Consider the following 21,612-nt stretch of genomic DNA (forward strand, 5'->3'; position numbering starts at 1 on the left):
TATGTCAGCCTGTTGTGTGCTAACCTCAGATGACAGCCTATTTTATAACTTAATAGCTCAATTTGTAATGCATTAGTCTGAGAGTTTCATTCAATTTGCATCTTCTTTAGCTCATAATGGGTGTGTCCTGGTTCTCATTTGTTTGAACTAAAGGATCAAGTAACCAGAATCATGTTCCTGTTCCTGTAGCTGTGTTCATTTTCAGTGAGACCAGACTTTGGTTTCTTAGCCTCTCTTCATAGGTCAGTGATTTATGATCCAGCACCATCATTGCTATTCTTCTTTGAACCTTTGCCAGTTTAGTCAAGTAATTTCATTAATACGATGACAAATACAGAAAAGAGAAAGATCTGATGCCCAGGCAGGAGATCAAGCAAGCACGTGATATTTCATTTTTTTGTACTTTTAAGCAAGTAGACATTTATTGGCATGGCTACAAATTGTCAGTATTCAAGATGTATGTTGAATTTACCACTGCACAGTTTTTTTTTAAAAGGCACTCATGCTGTTAGCAATGGATTATAATGAGTGAGTGTGAATAGGGAAGTCATGGCTTGGATGGGGATTTAGTGCTTCACTTCTGATGTTCTAATTTTTGCAAGACAGGGTTATTACTCGGACACAGCTGGAGACCATGTTCTCATTTCAATGTGGAATTTCATCTCAGCAGCCGAAACATTAATGGTAAATGTTGTGGACAGAGGAGAGAGACAGACTGAAGCCTCCTAATTGTTCTATCCTTCTGTCTGTAACCAGTGTGGTTTAATTCAGATAGGCCTGCAATGTGTCCCCAAACCCCTGTTTGTGTGTGGTCAGTTATTTACAAAGGTACTCACAGCAGATTTCCATAAAATTTTAAACTAGGAGTATTAGTTATTCATACACACCACATACACACTACAAAGACACAGTAGAAGAAAGCTGGTTCACTTCTACTAATATTAAAACCAAACATAATAATTAACAATTCACATCCTTTTAAGAGTCCAGTGACGGGGGCTTTTCCACTCGGGGTGGGAAGGTGGGAGAAGAGGAGAAGGAGGATAAAGGGAGTGCTCAGAGGAGCCTGGCAACCAGGCATTGGAGGAAGTCCACCGAGCAGTCCCAGTTGCCACGGCAATTGGCAAGCAAGGGGTGATGCTGGTGTCTCTCGGGTGACCCCCTCATTGGCTACTGTGGCATACTGGATGAGGCTATTGGCTGGGACACAGCTGGCATCCACTTCAAGCATCTCTGTGCCTGTATTACAGGGTCTCACTCTTCTTATACATATCAGCATGCTGTTCCAGCACCCATTCAGAGTGGTACTGCATTTGGCCCTCCTAGAGCTTGATCATTCTCTCTCAATGGAGATGTGGAAGTATGATAAGATGGTACAGGTTCTGGGAGATCTCTGCCCGCAAAATAGGCCATCGACAACTGTGCTGGCACATTTAATTCCCCATCCGTTATAGGACTGGTTGCAAACACAAAAAAGCAGGACAAACCTCGCCTGGCCAATTACCATCCACCAGTCAACTCTCAATCATCAGCAAATTGATTAGAAGTGTCTTCAACGGCTATCAAGTGGCATGTACTCGGCAGTAACCTGCTCACTGATGCTCAGTTTGGGTTCCACCAGGACCACTCAACTCCTGACCTCATTACAGCCTTAATCCAAAAATGGACAGAAGAGCTGAACTCCAGAGGTGAGTGAGAGCGACTGCTCTTGGCATCAGTGTAGCATTTGACTGAGTGTGGTATCAGGAGCCCTAGCAAAACTGGAGTGAATGGGAATTGGTTGAGGGGCGAAGTTGGGGGTGGGGGGGGGGGGGGGGAACGGACGACTCTTCACTGGTTAGAGTCATACCTAGCACAAAGGAAGATGGTTGGGGTTCTTGGAGCTGAATCATCTCAATCCTGGGACATCTCCACAGGAGTTACTCAGGGTAGTGTTTTAGGCCCAACCATCTTCAGCTGTTTCATCTCTAATATACCCTCTGTGATAAGGTCAGAAGTGGGAATATTCACTGATGATTACAAAATGTTCAGCAACATTTGCGACTCTTCAGATACTGAAGCAGTTTGTGTCCACATGCAGCAAGACCTGGGCAATATTCAGCCATGGGCTGACATACGGCAATAACATTCACACCACACAAAGCCAGGTAATGACCATCTCCAACAAGAGAGAATCTTACCATCTTTGTTTGACATTACCATTGCTTACTCTCCCACTATCAACATCCTGGGGATTACCATTGACAGAAACTGAATTCGAAAAGCCAGATAAATACTGTGGCTACTAGAGCAGCTCAAGAATTCTGCAGAGAGTGACTCATCCCCTAACTCTCCAAAGCCTGTCCACCATCTACAAGACAAAGTGATGGAATACTCTATACTTGCCTTGATGTGTGCAGCTCCAACAACATTCAAGAAGCTTAACACCATCCAAGACAAAGCAGCCCGCTTGATTGGCACCTCATCCTCCACTTCCAACATTCAGTCCCTCCATCACCGATGCACAGTGGCAGCAGTGTGTACCACCTGGAAGATAGGTCATGAAAATGACACTTCTTGCCTATCCAGAAAAACATTTATTTGCTGACATCTTCATAAAATATCCAATGCTTTGGAAACTGAGGTTGAGATAATGGAGAAAAATCCATTGCATCATAAAAAAATTGAACTAACACATTTTGCTGAAATAGGGGTTTGTAATCTGATTAATTGGTCTTCACTAGAGAAGAACCTTAAGTGTATCAAGAGTTTTGCATCGGAGAGAATTGTCCTGAAACTACTCAGTATTAGGGCATAGAATGTGATGGTTTACTTAAACAGCGCACTCCTGTCTTTAATCTGTCAGCTGCTTACTAGTAGCCAGTCTTTGCATTAGCTTTTAACATTACCCATCCTCTGTAGATAGATATTGACAGTGTGATCAGTTTAAACAATGTGAATGAATATGTTTTGTTACTGTTTTTCCATTGCTTCTGGCTGTCAACCAGTCTTCATTTCAGTTTTTTGAAGATGGGTTTAACATCTAAATACCAAGATATGTTTTCTCTGTTGCCTCATCTGACAAATTGCACATTACCTCCTGGATCTATTTGAAGCTACTTTAAAGAGGACCAAAAAAAATGAGATTGCATAAACATTGCTTTTCATTACAACTTCAAAAGCAGTACGAATCAATGAAGCAACAGAAGTAGAAATAGATAGCTTATAATACTGGAAATGTACTTTAAAGTAATATCGCTTTGTGAGGTGCAGGTTAAATGTTATTAGGTAATAGAGTAGTAATTTATTGCTGATATTGAAATTTAATGAAGTGCCATAGTTTTCTCAGTTCATAGTGCAAAGGAAGTGGGCATTAACAATCTGTAATAGATTTTTGAAGGCAGTATTTTCTGTTCCAATTAAATTGCATATTTCTAAGCATCACATCACAAAGGTTGAGCTGGAACACTGGCAGTTAGACTGTCACGGCTACAGCTTTATCTAATACCTTTTTGGAATTCTGACAGGATGTTGCCTGAGGCAGGGTGAAATGCAAAGGAATTAAAAAATATATTTGTGACAAATTCCAATTTATAGGCTCTGTTTATTGCTCTGTATTTTCTGCTTGGAAGGATTCATATTTTAAACTTTTCCTCTCTCTTGCACGCAACACAGCACGGCCTAACTGGATCCGAAACCTAACTGATGCTTATGTGCCCATTGGAGAAAGTCTGCAGTGGATTTGCAAGGCAAATGGCGAGCCAAAACCTTCTCACAGATGGCTGAAAAATGGTGAACCCCTTATAATAGAGGTAGGATATTGTACTAAGTCATCTCTGTATTACTGCTGTAAAGTAATTTAGAATGAGCATGCAGAAGCTGATAAATGTTAATCTGTTCTTCTGATCCATGGTGATGTTCCTCATAGATACAAGCTTTGAGCAGACAGTGGATGTATTTAAATTACATCCATTGCAGCAAGAAATGAAGTAGGGAATAGTGGAGTTATTAGCGTGCATGTTCCTTTCTGATATTAAGCTGAACTCATCAAATGTAGCATTACAATTACTGAAATGTCAGGATGAAGTATTACTGGTTTTTAATCAGTCGAATTACTAAAGGTCATCCCTTTAGAACATGATATACCCAAGCAACCACAGAGGAAATTCTGACTTAAATGACTGGGAGCACTATGTGGAAAATAATCAAACAACATAAAAACTGTTCACACTAAAATTGTGTTTTTCATAAAATAGTAAGTAAAGCATGATTGAAATAAGAGGTCTCATTGTTTCCTCATTTACAGGAAAGAATTCAAGTTGAAAAAGGAATGCTTAAGATCCGTGCTGTTAACTTGTCAGATTCTGGCATGTATCAGTGCGTGGCTGAAAACAAACACGGAGTAATTTATGTCAGTGCTGAGCTTCGAGTTATGGGTAAGAATATTTAATTCCCTGATTATTGCACTTATGCTGTCACAGATTTCCTTTAGCATTGCATGTGCCAATGTTTCAGGTGCTGCATGGCTGTTCGAAATATGATTCATAAAAGTTGCATATTACGTCCCTAAGTTACCAAATTGAAACTCTTATCCACTTCAATTACTTTAAGTAATTATTCCTCCGCATAAGATTATCTCTAAGTTCCTCTATGAAGAATGCCATACTGTACTCCTTTGACCAGAAGTTGATCATTGTTACACTCCATATTTGGCAGTACGGGTAACAGAGAACCATAACATATTACCATTTCTTTCAATGGGAGAAGACTCACAGAAAACACAAAATCTGACTCCCTGGTGCCCAGCTATTTGGTGTTATTCAGCCTGTTTTTCCTCCATAATGGCATGTGCAGCACACAGCACTTCTGGTGCTAGTTCACCAGATGTCTTTTGGATGAGCATCAGTGCACACACAGTGAGTGCCCACTGGGAGGACATGGAATAGGCGATCATGATGTCAATCAGTGAATAATGCCGATTTGATGCCAGTGCTACCATTTTGCAGCTCAATGCTTCAGTTAATGCCTCCACTGAACATCATACAATTGGACACGCATTAAGCAGTGGGAAGGACCGCCCACCAGCATCATTTGTTACAAACCCAGTTGATATTGTGACTGGACAGGAAGATCCCAGAATGGAACTCTAGTTCAAAAGACCGTAACTTTTATTTTTCTTTATGAAACGTGAAGTAACTGATTCACAGGACCACTAATTAGAATCCCTGCAGTGCAGAAGGAGGCTATTAATTAGTTTTAACAGCAAGGAAAAACCATGAGAGGTTTGATTATTATACCATACTCCTTTACTCCTCCCTTAGCTTAACAATTACACAGCTTTCAAGATTAATACAGGCTACAAGGCACACCTTAAACTATATCGGTATCATTAACACACCAAGTCCCTTCTAAGCACACAAGATGGGCTGGCCAGATGGGCTGATCTGTGGCAAATGTGGCAGTGTGAGGTGATGCACTTGGGCAGGACAAAAAAGGCAAGGGCAATACATGATGAATGGCAGGATCTTGGGAAGCACCGAGGATCAAATGTGCATGTAGCAGGACAGGTGGATAAAGTGGCTAAAAAGGCATATGGTATATTTGCCTTTATTAGCCGAGGCATCAAGTTTGAGAGCAGGGAGGTTATGCTGGAACTATATCAAACATTGGTTAGGCCACAGCTAGCGTATTGCATGCATTTCTGGAATCCACATTACAGGAGAGATGTAATAGCATTGGAAAGGGTGCAAAGGCAATATCCCAGGATGTTACCTAGATGGCAGAGTCTTAGTTATGAAGAGTGATTGGATAGACCAGGGTTTCTTTTACCTTGGAGCAGAGGAGACTGGTGGGGGAGTGATTGAGATGTATAAAATTATGAGGGGCATAGGTAGAGTAGGCAGGAAGGAACATTTCCTCATGGTGGAGGGATCAATGACCAAGAGGCATAGATTTAAGGTAAGGGGCAGGAGATTTAAGGGGGATCTGAGGAAAAACATTTTCACCCATTGGATGGTGGGAGTGTAGAGGTAACTGCCAGAAAGGGTGGTGGAGATCCTCATAACATTTGAATACTCCCCACTTGTCTGGGTGGGTGCAGTTCCAACAACACTCAAGAAGCTTGACACCATCCAGCCCCCTTGATTGGCACCACATCCACAAACATCTACTCCCTCCATCACCGACACTCAGCAGGAGCAATGTGTGCTATCTACAAGATGCACTGCAGCAATTCACCAAAAATCCTCAGACAGCACCTTCCAAACCCATGACCACTTCCATCTAGAAGGACAAGGGCAATAGATGCACGTGAACACCACTACCTGCAAGTTACCCTCCAAGCCACTCACCATCCTGACTTGGAAATATATCACCATTCCTTCACAGTTGTTGGGTCAAAATCCTGGAATTCCCTCCCTAACGGCATTGTGGGTCAACCCACAGCACATGGACTGCAGCGATTCAAGAAGGCAGCTCACCACCACCTTCTCAAGAGCAACTCAGGATGGGCAATAAATGCTAGCCAGCGAGCAACACCCATGTCCCACAAATGAATAAAAAAAAACATTTGAGAAGTATTTAGATGTGTGCTTGTGATGTCAAGGCATACACGGCTATGGGCCAAGTGCTGGAAAATGGGGTTAGAATGATTAGGTGGTCTGTCTTTGACTGGGGCAGATGCAATGGGCTGAAGGGCCTTTTTCTGCGCTGTATACTTTTTATGACCAGAGAATGAGCAGGGGTTGCTCAGAGCAGAAAAAGCGGCTGAAATATGGAGGAGGTAGAGGCACTCAGGAGGAAGCCATATGCACCTTGAGTGTTCAGGGATTAACTCTCCTATCTGAACCTTAGGAAGGAATGGTATGTCAGCTGTCTCTGATTTACTAAGGAGATCCTGACTGAATTGTGGCTCCTGAGTGAATTGTGCCACAACCATAACTGCAGAAGGTTGAGGGTGACAATGCCGCCGGTTCTGAAGATGACCATGGCCGTGAGCTTTAATACGTCTGTCTCCCTTAAGGCTGAAATGAATTAAACATGCAAAATCTTTCAGTTTGCTTTGAAAACACTGAGATTCTGTACTCCAAGAGAACTGAATTTGTACATTATTTCTCACCACAGAGAAGTAGATAGAGTGAACACATGGTTTTGTGAGGATTGTTGTCTTCCCTTTGGTTCAGGATGTCTTTGACTGCATGCGCATTGCTTTCTAATTACTAAAAGGGATTCCAATCCCTCAATATTCAGCTGTTCTGCAACCATATCATGCAGTTCAGTGCCCATTATCGTGACAGCAGTCATGATGCCTCAGTTTATGTCAGTCTGCTGTATCATTTGCATTTGATCCCGTGTGGCAAACCAGAGAGTGGCCACTGAACAACAAGGTCGATGCACACGCTGAGCACATGGGTCATGATTTGTGCATAAGACAGAAGCATTACTAACACTGGAAATATGACAGAGTGAACCATTTACATAAAGAAAAATTAGTGTGCAAAGCTTCACCATTTCCCATTCACCAATAGTACCATGTCTTACCTTCCCCCATTATTGAGCACCAAAGCATCCCCTTGGCCACAATGCTGGGACAAAACGAGCAATCCAAATCATTTCTGTAAACAAACCTTGCCATATTGCATCAAAAGTCAACTATTGTAACCCTTGTAACCATTGCCATGTTGCATCAAAAGACAACTATTGTAACCCGTGGTGTCTTTCTTGCAGGTGTCTTTGCCTGTCCTATTGCTCCTATTGTGATGATTGTAGGCAGTTGTTATAGATTTATATATGTTGTTTTTTTCATGTTTCTGTAGAGTGTTTAACATTTCAGCTTAATTCTGCAGGCAGTCAATGTGTCTGGAAAACATTTAGCTCAAGGGTTGTAAAAGCAAGTTCATGACTCATTTCAGCTCGGAATCTTTACTTTATAGAGCTAATTAACTTTTGCTTAAACAAAATATTCTTCAGGAAGTTGATTGACAGGGTCATGTGATAATTTGGTTAATGGGCACTGCTGGATCGGTTACAGGGAGGAAGAAGCCTTTGCAGTTTAGAGTTCCAGTTTTAGTTGATGTTGGAGGTCTGCTAAAGTCAGAAGCCTTTACAGGCTGTTCCTGAGAACTCACTCTCTTTCTCTCTCTCCTCAAAATCTCCATGGAAGCTTCAAGACGGTTAGCAATTTATAGCAAGTACGCCTGGGCTTGCTGACTGTATCTATTTAAAAATGGTATTGATCTATGGATGAATGGAGTATATTTGGAACTGGAACAGTCATCAGCTAGAAAGTAAAGCTGCTTCCTTTCATTTTTAAATATTGTTCAATTGTTAATAGTTAAGCTGCTCATTTGTTAGAGTTATATTTAAACTGTGTTATTAAATAAAGTTCGTTTTACTATAAAAGATACATATTTTGTCGATGGAATCCCTCCTGGAGAGTAATATCCTATCCTCACACTTATGTCATGAAAAGAAAAATTGTTGGGCCTGCTCTGGCTCCTGAATATACCTTGGGGTTCTGGTCCAGTACCCTAACACTACACAGTGCTACCCCAGTGGCTGCAACATGGCTGGCTGAAGGCTACACACTTTCAATGGAGATCAAACCTGAGCACCTCTGGCCCTAAAAGGCTTGGTTTCAAACTACAACATGTGGAAGTGAGCTGGATATCAGGGAGCAACAGGGGTACAGGTAATGTGGTGGTAGGAGCATGAATACTCTCGTCCTGACAGAGTACAGCTGCTATAGGTTCCCAGTCCATTGCCACCCCCCAGGGCTGTACCTCAGCAAGTCGAGCAATGTGTCAGAAGACAGACTGTGAGGCTGCTGGGAGACCTTTCAAGGCCCTTTACTCACTCACATCTGCAGCGATGACAGCAACAGTCTGAGCTTAGTGGCAGCAAGGTGAGTTGCATGATTTCAGTCTGCAATTCCACTGCAACACATTGATGTTGGGTGGCTTCAGCTTGTGCTGAAAAGGAAGTTGAGACATTTACCACTCCATGTTGCATCATTGATGAGTCCACAAGTATTCTGGTAGATTGGCCAATACTTCCACGCTGGAAAGGATGGACTCCTAGATCTGCACAAAGCCCTGAACCAATTTGATGCTGATTCCTCCAGCAGCCAGAGGCTCTCTAACAGGCCTGCCAATGCAAATCAGCAGGCAAAGTTTGTACTGACAAAATGAGAGTGGGTTAATTTTGCATAGTAATATCTGTACTTTTCTTCCACGCCCTGTCCAAATTTACACCCAGAATCTTTTCCCTATTATGAGTGATGTGGACTCAATTGACTTGATCATTTGAATCTCAAGAAACCTAAACTGGTACTTTGTGTCTAGAAGGATGTATATAATGAGGAGAAATACTTGGGGGATGATCTAGAGTAAAGGGTTAACATCAGAAGCACATGATGCTGATATAATAACGATGTAATATTTGATTGAATAACAGAGATCTGGAGGCAGAAGTTCCAGATTGTGCCGCGGTCTTAATATGTATATCGTAGCTGTAAATAGTTATATTTCTACCAAACCACAATCTCGAGCAGCTTACTTTGGGAGAATAGACCAGCCCCGAAGAATCCCATTAAGACCCCAAACACACAAAACAGCAGTGAATGAGTAAAAGACTCAGGAAAAAACCCCAGAAGCCTGAATACACCTGGCAAGTCTTCAGATCCTAGAAAGAAGGGCAAAAGGGATAGAATCAAAAATCGCCAATTGTTGCAAGAGTGCAGGTGTAGAATTTGCAAGCTGTGATATAGACTCGAGTCCGGACAGCTGGGAGCATTGACTGGAATCAATAGGCAACATTAAAACAGCAACTATTTCAGGGCTTGGTGCAAGCATGGAATCCACACTACCAACCCCAGAACCATTCCAGAGCACTGAAGGCTCACAACAGGTTCAGCATTGGGACAATTGGAGAAAGGTATAGAACTGTTTCTGGTTAGCACATAAAAGAACAAAGAATTAGGTTCGTATGTTACTCTAAGCAGTTGGTGTCATTGTCGGTGATATAATAGAGAGGCCAGGAGCTGATGAGATTTCAACTTCTTACAAAGCGCCACTGTCTTAATTTGAGTCATATTTCAGCATCAGCAAAAAATTAATTATAGAAAGGGCAAAATTTAACAAGTGAAAGCAAAGACCAGGCAAGAGCAGGGATTTGTTCATCAGTGATTATGCAGGCTGGCAGAAATTGTGACCACAGAATATTTCAGGATGAATTGATTTGTGAACAAATAGCAGTTGGTGTTTTGGATGAAGATCTATCAGATCTCTTGCAGACAAGAGAAGATTTAAATCTAGTCAAGACAGTACAAATTGCAAGACAAACTGAGCTCAGAAAACAAAATAGAGCATTTATGCATGGAAACGGTGAGGTTCCATGGAAAAGAATGAGTGAGACCATTGAGTATGTTGGCTGTATGAGGAAAAGTGTACCACAACAGAAGCCCGCAAAAATGAGGAACAGTGCACCAACCTCCATCTTGAAATGCTTTCCTTGTGCGGGGAAACTGAGGGCTCTGGGCCTCTAGTCGATGGAGTTTAGAACGATGAAGAGGGATCTCATTGAAACCTATAGAATAATGAAAGGCCTGGATAGAGGGGATGTGGGGAAGATGTTTCAATTTGTAGGAGAGACTAGGATCCAACGGCACTGCCGCAGAGTAAAGGTGCAACCTTTTGAACCGAGATGAGGAGGAATTTCTTCAGCCAGAGGGTGGTGAATCTATGGAATTCATTGTCACAGAAGGCTGAGTATATTTAAGACAGAGGTAGATAGGTTCTTGATTGGTAAGGGGATCAAAGGTTACAGGGAGAATGGGGTTGAGAAACCTGACAGCCATGATTGAATGGCGGAGCAGACTCGTGGGGCCAAATGGCCTAATTCTAATGTCCTTGAGGGAAGGAAATCTGCTGTCCTTACCTGGTCTGGCCTACATGTGACTCCAGAGCCACAGCAATGTGGTTGACTCAACTGTCCTCCAGGAGCAACTTGGGATGGACAATAGATGCTGGCCAGCCAGCGACGCCCATGTTCCACTAATGAATAAAATTCTGCTCCTATATCTTATGGAAATAACCTGCACAGGCAGGAAGAATGCCCAACAGGGGCAGCACAACTGGATACTTTAACACCATCTGCCCATCTAAAATGCTGACAACCTGCAAAAAGAAGCAAAACATATTAAAACCAAGCCACATACAAGAAGGAGGCAACAGTGTTTTGTTATTGTCATTGGATTAGTAATCCAGAGACCCAGGGTAATGCTCTGGGGAACCAGGTTCAAATTCCACCATGACAGATGATGAAATTTGAGTTCAATAAAAAATCTGGAATTCAAAGTCTAACGATGACCATGAAACCATTGTCATTAAAAAAACTCTGGTTCACTAATATCCTTTAGGGAAGGAAATTTGTCACTGTCACCTTCACCTGGTCTGGCCTATATGTGACTTCAGAAACACAGCAACATGGTTGACTCTTAAATGCCCTTAGGGATGAACAATAACAGCTGGCCCAGCCAATGACGCCCACATCCCGTGAATAAAAAAAAGTAAATGGAAGAACCACAGAGAAAGAAAATTCATTTCCTAAGGGAAGTAAATGAAACAGAAAATAAATATTGGATTATTAAATTTGAAGTGAATTGGCACGGGCAAGATTTTGTCTTGTCAGACAAAGTAAAGTGGCTTAAACACATTACACTACAGCCTTCATCTATAAAGTTACAGGGTCCAGTGGGACTACCCTGAAAATCATGGCAAAATTGAAGTACAAAGAGGGAGAAATCTTTGAACTTCTGTGTGTCATCCAGAATCAAGGATCATCTTTATTAGACTTAAAATTGAAACTGATTGAAAACGTTAATGAAATTGCTGATGAGCATTGCACCAGTACATTCAGCAATGAATTTCCAAGATTATTTACAGGCTTGGGAAAACCAAAGACCGTATTGCCAAAGACCTAATGCGAAACCAATTTGCCTCTTTATACTGAGACAGGTTTCTCACCTACTCTTGAACAAAATCATGCGTGAAATTGAGAACATACTATGGCAAGGAGTTATCTCACCCACCAGAAACCATGTCAACAAAATGGTGTTCAGAAATGATCACAATCCCAAAGCCAAACAGCTCAATTAGAATCTGTGTGAGTTTAGCTAACGTAAACAAATCAGTGGAATGTGAAATCTACCTCATAGTCACAGTGGATGAAAGTCTTGCCAATCTCACCAAGAGTTCACTAAATTAGATGAAAACAGCAGATTTTGGCAGCTGCATCTGGACAAAGAATCAAGATTGCTGACCACTATTATGAGACCAATATTCATTATTGCTTGAATAGATTATCTTTTAGAATGGCATTTGCTCCTGAAATTTTCCAGATCACAATATCTCAGACGTGAGAAGGCATGGAAACAGTAATATGCCATGTGAATGACATGCTCCATGAGAGTGGAGCATGACCAGAGCAGAGCAGAGCAGGATGCAAGCCTAACACCAAATGAAAAATGTGAGTTTGCCAGAGTTGTAAGTAAATTTCGAGGTCACATTGTACAAACCTCTGGAATAACAGTTGACCCACAAAAATTAAAAATAATCAGAGTTTCCACAAGAGTTCCACTGACTATAATAGCAGCAGATACATCGTATGTCGATCTGAGTGTTGCATTATTTCAAGTACAGGGAGAGAGACAACAAAAATAGACTGGTTTACTGTGCCTCAGGGTCACTACAGTCGAGTAAGAACCAATGGCAGCAAGGTGGCATGCATGAAATTCTTAAAGTACATGATTAGTTTGTAGTTCAAAATTGAAGCAGACTTTCAGCCACTAGTCACTCTTCTGAACATGGAAATGATTGCGAAAATGTCCCCTAGAATCCAATGGTTCAGATTATGATTAATGACATAGGACTCTATAACACAGTATGTTCAATGGAAGTACCAGCAACAGCAGATACACAATCAAGGATACCAATTGAAGAAACCAATCTGGAGGATTTGCATTTCATCAAGGAGGTACAAGTGCATCTCTGATTACTCATCATCGCCCATCCACTGCAAAGAAGTTGCCGGCGACAAAACGAGCACAGCAGCAAGATGATGAATATGTCCAGATAAGAGAATACTACTGGAAGGGTGGCCAGATTACACTCAATCCAGTAGAATGGCAGTAATTTGAACAGAAAAGGCACTTCACAATCATTGATGATCTGCTAGATTTTAATAACAGAACAGTCATTCAGAGAACACTTCACCTTTACATTCTTCAGACTTCATCAAGGGAAAGCAAAATGTTGAGCAAGAGCTGAGCAAACAGTCCAGTGGCCTGATATTACTCATTCTGTGGAAGAAATGATTTCTAATTGTCTAATGTCTGCTGTGGACAACCATGTGGAAAAGAACCACTATCACCTTTTACTTCTCCATCAAGGCTGTGGGAGCCCTGGGAAAGCATTTATTTGATTTTAAAGGCAATATGTTCCTTTCCTGTCATTGATTACACAGGCTCACAACTTTAACCTCAGGCATGCAGCATGATCAGTGCTGAAGCCCAGGGAGAGAGCATGGGTGCGAAACCAACAGAAGGAAAGCACAATAATCAAAATAGCTCAAAAAGTGAGACCATACAGGATTGGGACAGACCAAGGAATTATAGGGAGAAGCTGCAGCACCTTAATGTCCTTGGGAAGAAAGTCAATAGACCTGATGGAGATAAAGATGAAGGAATAAGACAAAGCTGCCAAGGAGAAGAACACTGAAGCTGACCGAGGCAGAGTATGGAACGTCCTCAATCTCAAAGAGATCAGAACAATACCAGAGATCTTGGTTGATGCACCAGGAGACTAACCCTGTGAAGTCTGAGACTTTGGGGTGGCGGATATATGAGGATGTATATAATAGGGCTCAAGACTTGGGGAGAGATGTAGAGTAAAGCATTAACATCAGAAGCACTTGTATGTAGCTGTATATGAGGGTTTTTTCTGTATGATTATAAGGGAGCTTAAGGGACGAGGAATGTGGTAGCATGGCCCCTTTAAGGAACAGTTGATCATGGGTCACATGACACTCCTGGAGCCTGTCAGAAAGAAGCACGCCAATATTAGTCTTTCGGATGTTAGGACGCGGGTCCTGCTGTGTAGAAACCTGCGGTCTGAGCCCGGGAATCGGTGGGACTAGACCTGCATCTGTCTGAGCTTGTTTGTATATTGTTTTAACCATCGTTCAATAAATCACCGTTGTGATTCAAGACTTCATTGTCGTGTTATCTTACGCTACAATACTGCACTTCTTCAAACAACAATTGATGTGCTGAATAAGATAACATCGTGATAAAATTCTAACCTGTATGAGCAATTGATTTGGTGTTTGGTTCTCAATTGCAGTGATAATTTTGAAATACAATGAAGAGCAAGATTAATTTCAGGCAAATTTTCCACACCAGTCCCCAATGTTACATAGATTCTCAAAAGTGTAACTAATAGCTTCTTGTTGCAAGTGAAAAATATGGTACTGTGACGGTTTGAAAAGAAGCTTTAAGGTCAGAGTTATTTTTGGATAATTGGTTTCTTGAGAGAATGGAGGGATATGCAGTATGATGGTTACAGCAGAGGTTGAGCTGGGATCAGATCAGTGGACAGATAAAAGACATGGCATTTAAGGGTAGATGTGGCCCAGCACACAGTGCCAATTAGAATCTTTCTTGTGCAGGACGACAGTAGTATTTTTTTTAAACAAGACTTCAAACACAAACAAAATATGAATAACATTTGTTTTGATCTCTTAGAGAGCATTTGTTTTCTTGCTGGTGCCAATAAATTGCCAATTAATAGGGATCTTGAAAGCATTAAATAATCTCAACAACAGCTGAAATAAATTAAAAAATCCCCAGTAACTTTTCTGACTACTGACTTTTCAATAATTATACATAATTGTTCCAAATTCTCTACTGTAATTTTACATTACCTTCATATTTGATATTACTTCAATTAGTATTGGGAGGTTCTGAGATATTTTAGAGGATATACCTTATGTATCAGTGTAAATTTTAATTTATGTTTCTTGAACAACATTAATGTTGTTTGTGTTCCTGGCATTTCCTTTACAGGATAAAAAGATTTTATGTATCAAATGATAGTTGATTTTATTTATCTCTCCCTTTGGTAAATTGGATAGACTGTTTCTTTAACAAATAAATTAGGATTAATATTTTCTCACTGTATTGGAAATGTTGCTTGTTCTCATCTAATAAAGGCCTTTGGATAGACAACGCTGCAGCTCATTAGGAAAGATGTGGCGATGCCGGCGTTGGACTGGGGTGGGCACAGTAAGAAGTCTCACAACCTCAGGTTAAAGTCCAACAGGTTTATTTGGTATCACAGGCTTTAGGAGCACTGCTCCGCACTCACCTGATGAAGGAGCAGCGCTCCGAAAGCTCATGATACCAAATAAACCTGTTGGACTTTAACCTGGTGTTGTGAGACTTCTTACTGTGCTCATAGGAAAAGTATTATTAAGTATTAGAATAGCTTTGGACAGAAGAAGAAATCAAGTTTGGATTTATCAATCTTAGTGACGTTATGAATTACGCAAAGAAATACAGCAAGTCCTCATTTTAAGTTGTTAGGTTTTAAGTGATTCTGCTTTAGCTTTGGTCAGTTAATGAGGCCTGTATTCCTGTTTAGCACTCAGAGCTCTGTTTTAAGATTGTTTCACTCGAGGCCTGATTTTGGGCCAGATGTCCTGATCAAAGGCCTCTTCCTGACCCTCCCTCTTGCAACCGAACCTCCACCTTACTGCGTCTTCAGCTTGTGGCTTACCTCTTGCAAGGCAAAGCTGCTCTTCCTGCCTCTCAACCACTCATGCTCATTGTGAGAGTTCGGGAGAAGGAAGCAGCGAGTGGGAGATTCAGTGAGAGGAAAGGTCCGCAGAGACCTGGATGGTCAGGAAGCAGCAGAAGCTGTGAACCAGAGGATTGGCAATATTGGTCTGGGAGCAGGATGTGTGGTGAGTGGTTGGTTTGACAAGTCGGATCGGTGGTGAGAGGCGAGGGAATGACTGGGAGGTAAATAAAAAGTCAGCATGTTTCTTTTACATTTTTTAATTTATTTTATTTTATCTAATTTCCCAATATTAGAATTTAGCAATATAAAAGTATTTCAACTGACAGGGAAGGCTTTCGATGGGGTTTCACATTAGAGGCCATGAGCTAAGATTAAATCTTACAGAATGGAAGATGAAGTATTGACCTAGTTAGGGCAGTAGAAAATAAAGAGCACAGATAATGTCCATGTACTTGATTTGGAAGTAAGTGACCCGTAGTTTTCTAAAAGGATCTCTGCTGGAACCTCAATTATTTTCTATTTTTATTAATTACTTAGATAACAAAATAGAAATCCTTGGACCCAAATTTTCCAATGAGAAATCTTGAGGGGCTATTAAGTCATAAAGGGATGGGAGTGTAAAATTAGTTCATTAAGTTCAACAAAATTATGACAGATTGATTTCAAGATAGATAAATATGGGGTTATCCACCTTGAATCAAATAAGGATAGATTTGAATATTAATCAAATGGCGACAAACTGAGAACAGTGGCAGTCCAAAGAGGTTTAATAGTCCACTTACATAGATCGCTAAAATGTCATATTCAGTTACCTAAAATAATCAAAAAGGCCCATGGAATGACAGCCTTTATAATTCGGGGGCTGATGTTTCAGAGAAGGAAGTTTCATTGGAACTGAACAGAATCCTGATGAGACTACATCTGGAATACCATGTACAGTTCGGCACATCACATCTCAGGATGTTTTGGCTTTGGAAGGGGTACTTGGCAGATTCGCTGAAATGTTACCAGCACTCCAGGGTTAGAAGATGAGGAAAGATTACATAAACTAGTTACATATTATTTCGAAAGTTGAAGGTTAAGAGTTGATTCTATTGGGAAACCAATAATTTCTTTAATGTCTTAAAAAGAAATTAAGAGAGTAGACACATTCTTTTGCCACTGCTGAGAAATCTGTGACTTAGAGACATAATAAGAAGTCTCACAATACCAGGTTAAAGTCCAACAGGTTTATTTGGTAGCACAAGCCATTAGCTTTTGGAGCGCTGCTCCTTCATCAGGTAAGTGGGAGTTCTGTTCACAAACAGGGCATATAAAGACACAAACTCAATTTACAAAATAATGTTTGGAATGCGAGTCTTTACAGGTAATCAAGTCTTAAAGGTACAGACAATGTGAGTGGAGAGAGTTCTTCCTGTTGAAGTGTTCCCCAACCTCGTTATCTCTGAGGAGCCATGGTTGAACACCTGGGGACTGCTTTGCCAAACATCAAAGAGAGGGCTATGAAAGCACAAGCATTTGATAACCCAGGCTTGCCCACAGATAACCCACGATGCTCCACTTCTCCAGCTTCCACCCTAAACACGTTAAAGAAGCCATCCCCTACGGACAGGCCGTCCGTATACACAGGATCTGCTCGGATGAGGAGGATCGCAACAGACACCTCCAGACGCTGAAAGATGCCCTCATAAGAACAGGATATAGCGCTCGACTCATTGATCAACAGTTCCAACGCGCCACAGCGAAAAACCGCACCGACCTCCTCAGAAGACAAACACGGGACACAGTGGACAGAGTACCCTTCGTTGTCCAGTACTTCCCCGGAGCGGAGAAGCTACGGCATCTCCTCCGGAGCCTTCAACATGTCATTGATGAAGACGAACATCTCGCCAAGGCCATCCCCACACCCCCACTTCTTGCCTTCAAACAACCGCACAACCTCAAACAGACCATTGTCCGCAGCAAACTACCCAGCCTTCAGGAGAACAGTGACCATGACACCACAACAACCCTGCCACAGCAACCTCTGCAAGACGTGCCGGATCATCGACACAGATGACATCATCTCACGTGAGAACACCATCCACCAGGTACACGGTACATACTCTTGCAACTCGGCCAACGTTGTCTACCTGATACGCTGCAAGAAAGGATGTCCCGAGGCATGGTACATTGGGGAAACTATGCAGACGCTGCGACAACGGATGAATGAACACCGCTCGACAATCACCAGGCAAGACTGTTCTCTTCTTGTTGGGGAGCACTTCAGCGGTCACGGGCATTCGGCCTCTGATATTCGGGTAAGCGTTCTCCAAGGCGGCCTTCGTGACACACGGCGGCGCAGAGTCGCTGAGCAGAAACTGATAGCCAAGTTCCGCACACACGAGGACGGCCTCAACCGGGATATTGGGTTCATGTCCCACTATTTGTAACCCCCACAGAGTTTCACCGGCTGTCTTGTCTGGAGACAATACACATCTTTTTAGCCTGTCTTGATGCTCTCTCCACTCATGTTGTTTTGTTTCTTAAAGACTTGATTAGTTGTAAGTATTCGCATTCCAACCATTATTCATGTAAATTGAGTTTGTGTCTTTATATGCTCTGTTTGTGAACAGAATTCCCACTCACCTGAAGAAGGGGCTTGCAGCTCCGAAAGCTTGTGTGGCTTTTGCTACCAAATAAACCTGTTGGACTTTAACCTGGTGTTGTTAAACTTCTTACTGTGTTTGCCCACAGAAGACAGAGGGTCCACTGAGACAGAAGGCCCTTCATACATCCCTTTCATCTCATAATGGCTGGGACATTTAGCAGTCTTTGAGACCCAGCTGAATTCCAGATGATGGCTACACATCCTTTGTTGAAGACGGAATGGGGGTCATGTAACATGGGCCTCTGGCTTGTCAAATAAGTAATATTGCCTCACTCAGTCTGTTCTTTAATATCTGACTAGCAGCCACATAAAAGAGCTCTGTCCTGCTTGAATATATGAACCCCATCTACATTGTTTCTGTTGGAAATGCTATGCCATCATCTGCAAGACTGATTCATGTGAAGTCAACACCACTGGAAAGGTGAATTCTCCAACATTAGTTTTCAGCCGTTGACCTTTGTGAATGAATACCTCATTGGATTTTGATTCTGGACTTTGGAACTCACGTGAACCATTGTTTATTTTCTCTGCAGTCTCTGTACTGTAAAACCTTATTTTCTCTACTTATCTCTTTATTGCGTGAGTGTGGAGGGGCTTTTGCAAACCTCCCTTTCTGCATTTTGAATGTGTGTAATAAATCCAACCCTTTCAGTTCATCCTGTCTCAGGTTTGCTATGGAGTTATTAGAAACTTGGATAGCACAAAAACTGAGGGGTTATGGAAATATGCCATTGGTTATAAAGAGGGAAACAAACTAAAACATCTTTGTGTTATGAGAGGAGAAATTAAAGCTTTTAAATTAATCCCCTCCTGTCCATAACACGTGGATAATTTTGAGTTAAGAACATGCAGCATGTGCGCTCAGTGCAGTCCTAGCAGTTGTGCCAGACAGCGAGAGGCCCTGTCAGTGGTCCTTAAATAGATCACTGCAGGTTGCTTCAGAAATGTTCTGGAACTTTATTGGGCAGAATTTTTCTGTGAAGCCAGGAGTAGCAAGAATGTTTTCTTCGTCCCACAAAAAAAAAGTCCCACTGTCCATCACTCAATAGGTTCCCCTCTCTTCCCTCTGCCCAAGACCACCTTGCAACATGTCTTGCTGGATCAGCTCACCCACGGAGGAAGTTGAAAATCACCCTTATTCTCTTAAGGGTATTAGTTGTTCATACATTTTGATGTGTAGCTTACAATTCAGCAACAGCAAATTCACAATTTTCCCCACTGAATCCACAGTATGTATTCAATCCCAAGCAGAAGGAAGATTGTGTAAAGTGTAATGAATACAGAACCAAGTTTCCAAAATAACAACGAAACATTCTGTTGACTTTATTAAAGAAATAAAACTGAAATGACAGGCTGCTGCTGTAGAGAATGTTTTCTTATAGAATTCAGTTGTATAAAGGCTACAAAGTAGCAGGGTTTAAGCATTGTTTTGATGTACACTGTTTAGTCTGATTTACACTGATTGCATGATTCTAGATCATTGTCTTCGTACAATACAATAGCATCATCCTGAAGACTATACTGGGAATATCATGCAGCATCTATACTAAATAGTGCCTACTCTATGGGCCAGAATATTGTGTTCCACTGTATACACTGCTTGAAGATGGTTTAAAATTACTTTAAACCTTCCTATTAATCATGACAAAGTCTACTGTAGCTATCCAGGATTCAGTATAAATGATATTCTTTATTTATGAATACAGTTATGATCTGGTTTGGGACTAGTAATTTCCTTTGTAAAGTAGCAATTTGAAACACAATTTCTTATTAAGAGAACAAATCCAGCATATTTCATAGATTTAAACAAAAATAAAACTACTGTACAAGAATCAACAAATTAAACAGTAACTAATACCTATCTTATTTTCTAAACTCCCAGAATTAGCATGAGGTAAATATAAATTAATAGGAAGACTGGTCAAGTACACCAGCTACACATTTAAATGGCAAATCCAACCAAGATAGATCCCCTGAATTTTCTTAGCAACCCACCCAGACATCAGTGATCATCGTGAGTCACAAAATTCTCTTAAGCTTTGTCTTCCTCATGAGGGATTTCAGGTCCTCCTTTAAGGATGCAGCCTCTGATTTCCCTTCGACAGCTGCTCCAACTCAGACTGTTGCAACAATTGCTCACTGCCCAACCACTCGATCTCTTTCTCGGAGTCCAATTCTCATGGGATTTACAAGGCTGCATCCCAACATCTAAGCACTGACGTAACCTGAGCTTTTTCTGCACTGATCAGAACACCAATGCCCATGAGCTATTCTTTGCCCCAATTCCCAGCTTCATAGAGTAGACAATCACTACTTCCTGTAGGCACTAAACAGACACCACTTCAGATTTACTGAGCCGACACTGCTACCTGGCTGCACTAAGCTAATGGCAGTCACTGCTCTCAGCTTCACCGAACAACTACTTTCCATCAGCCTTGCACTCTCACTGTCCCCATAGCAGCTCTGAACCTCATTCAACTGCGCGCCTGCTGCTTTTCCGGCCTGGACTAATCTCATCAAATGGGCCCATTTTTGTGTCAAAATCCTGGCAGCTTGTTCATTCTTTTCATGCCGTCTCCCCAGGTCCCATCAAAGGAAACTGAACATGCAGGACCTGTACCCTTGCTTTACTCTGCACTGAAGCCAGAGTAAGAAGTTTAACAACACCAGGTTAAAGTCCAACAGGTTTATTTGGTAGCAAAAGCTACCAAATAAACCTGTTGGACTTCAACCTGGTGTTGTTAAACTTCTTACTGTGTTTACCCCAGTCCAACGCTGGCATCTCCACATCCTGAAGCCAGAGCCCAGGGTGGGCTGGGAGTTGTAGTCCTCAGCCTTTATCCTGAAAACACACAGACCCAAACTAAAAATAGATTGCCTCACAATACACAAAGCAATAATGGAACAAATCAACGTGAACCTGACACTTAACATATGAAAAACACTTCAGTACCAAACAAAAGTTATGTTACTGTGAGAATCTTTGACCTGGAATCAGTGCAATAAGGAAAATGTGTTATTTCATATGCCTGTGGAATCTGTAATTGCTTTTCAGTATGCTTGAAGACAACTTTTAAGAGTTGGGATCAATTGTACCTTTCCTAGATAATAAGAAATAATGGTTCA

The 21,612-nt window shown here is 41.5% G+C and overlaps 1 protein-coding gene across 1 annotated transcript in view; it reads left to right on the top strand.

Annotated features, from left to right (window-relative positions):
* LOC144491525 (contactin-4-like) overlaps positions 1-21,612 on the top strand; it is a 1,235,140-nt gene that overhangs the window by 674,803 nt on the left and 538,725 nt on the right. The window contains exons 9-10 of the mRNA XM_078209439.1: positions 3,655-3,791; positions 4,286-4,415. Coding sequence (XP_078065565.1) covers positions 3,655-3,791; positions 4,286-4,415 — 267 coding nt within the window. The remainder of the gene's footprint in view (positions 1-3,654; positions 3,792-4,285; positions 4,416-21,612) is intronic.

Source organism: Mustelus asterias, chromosome 3 (genome assembly GCF_964213995.1).
Source record: "Mustelus asterias chromosome 3, sMusAst1.hap1.1, whole genome shotgun sequence".
Lineage (NCBI taxonomy): Eukaryota > Metazoa > Chordata > Chondrichthyes > Carcharhiniformes > Triakidae > Mustelus > Mustelus asterias.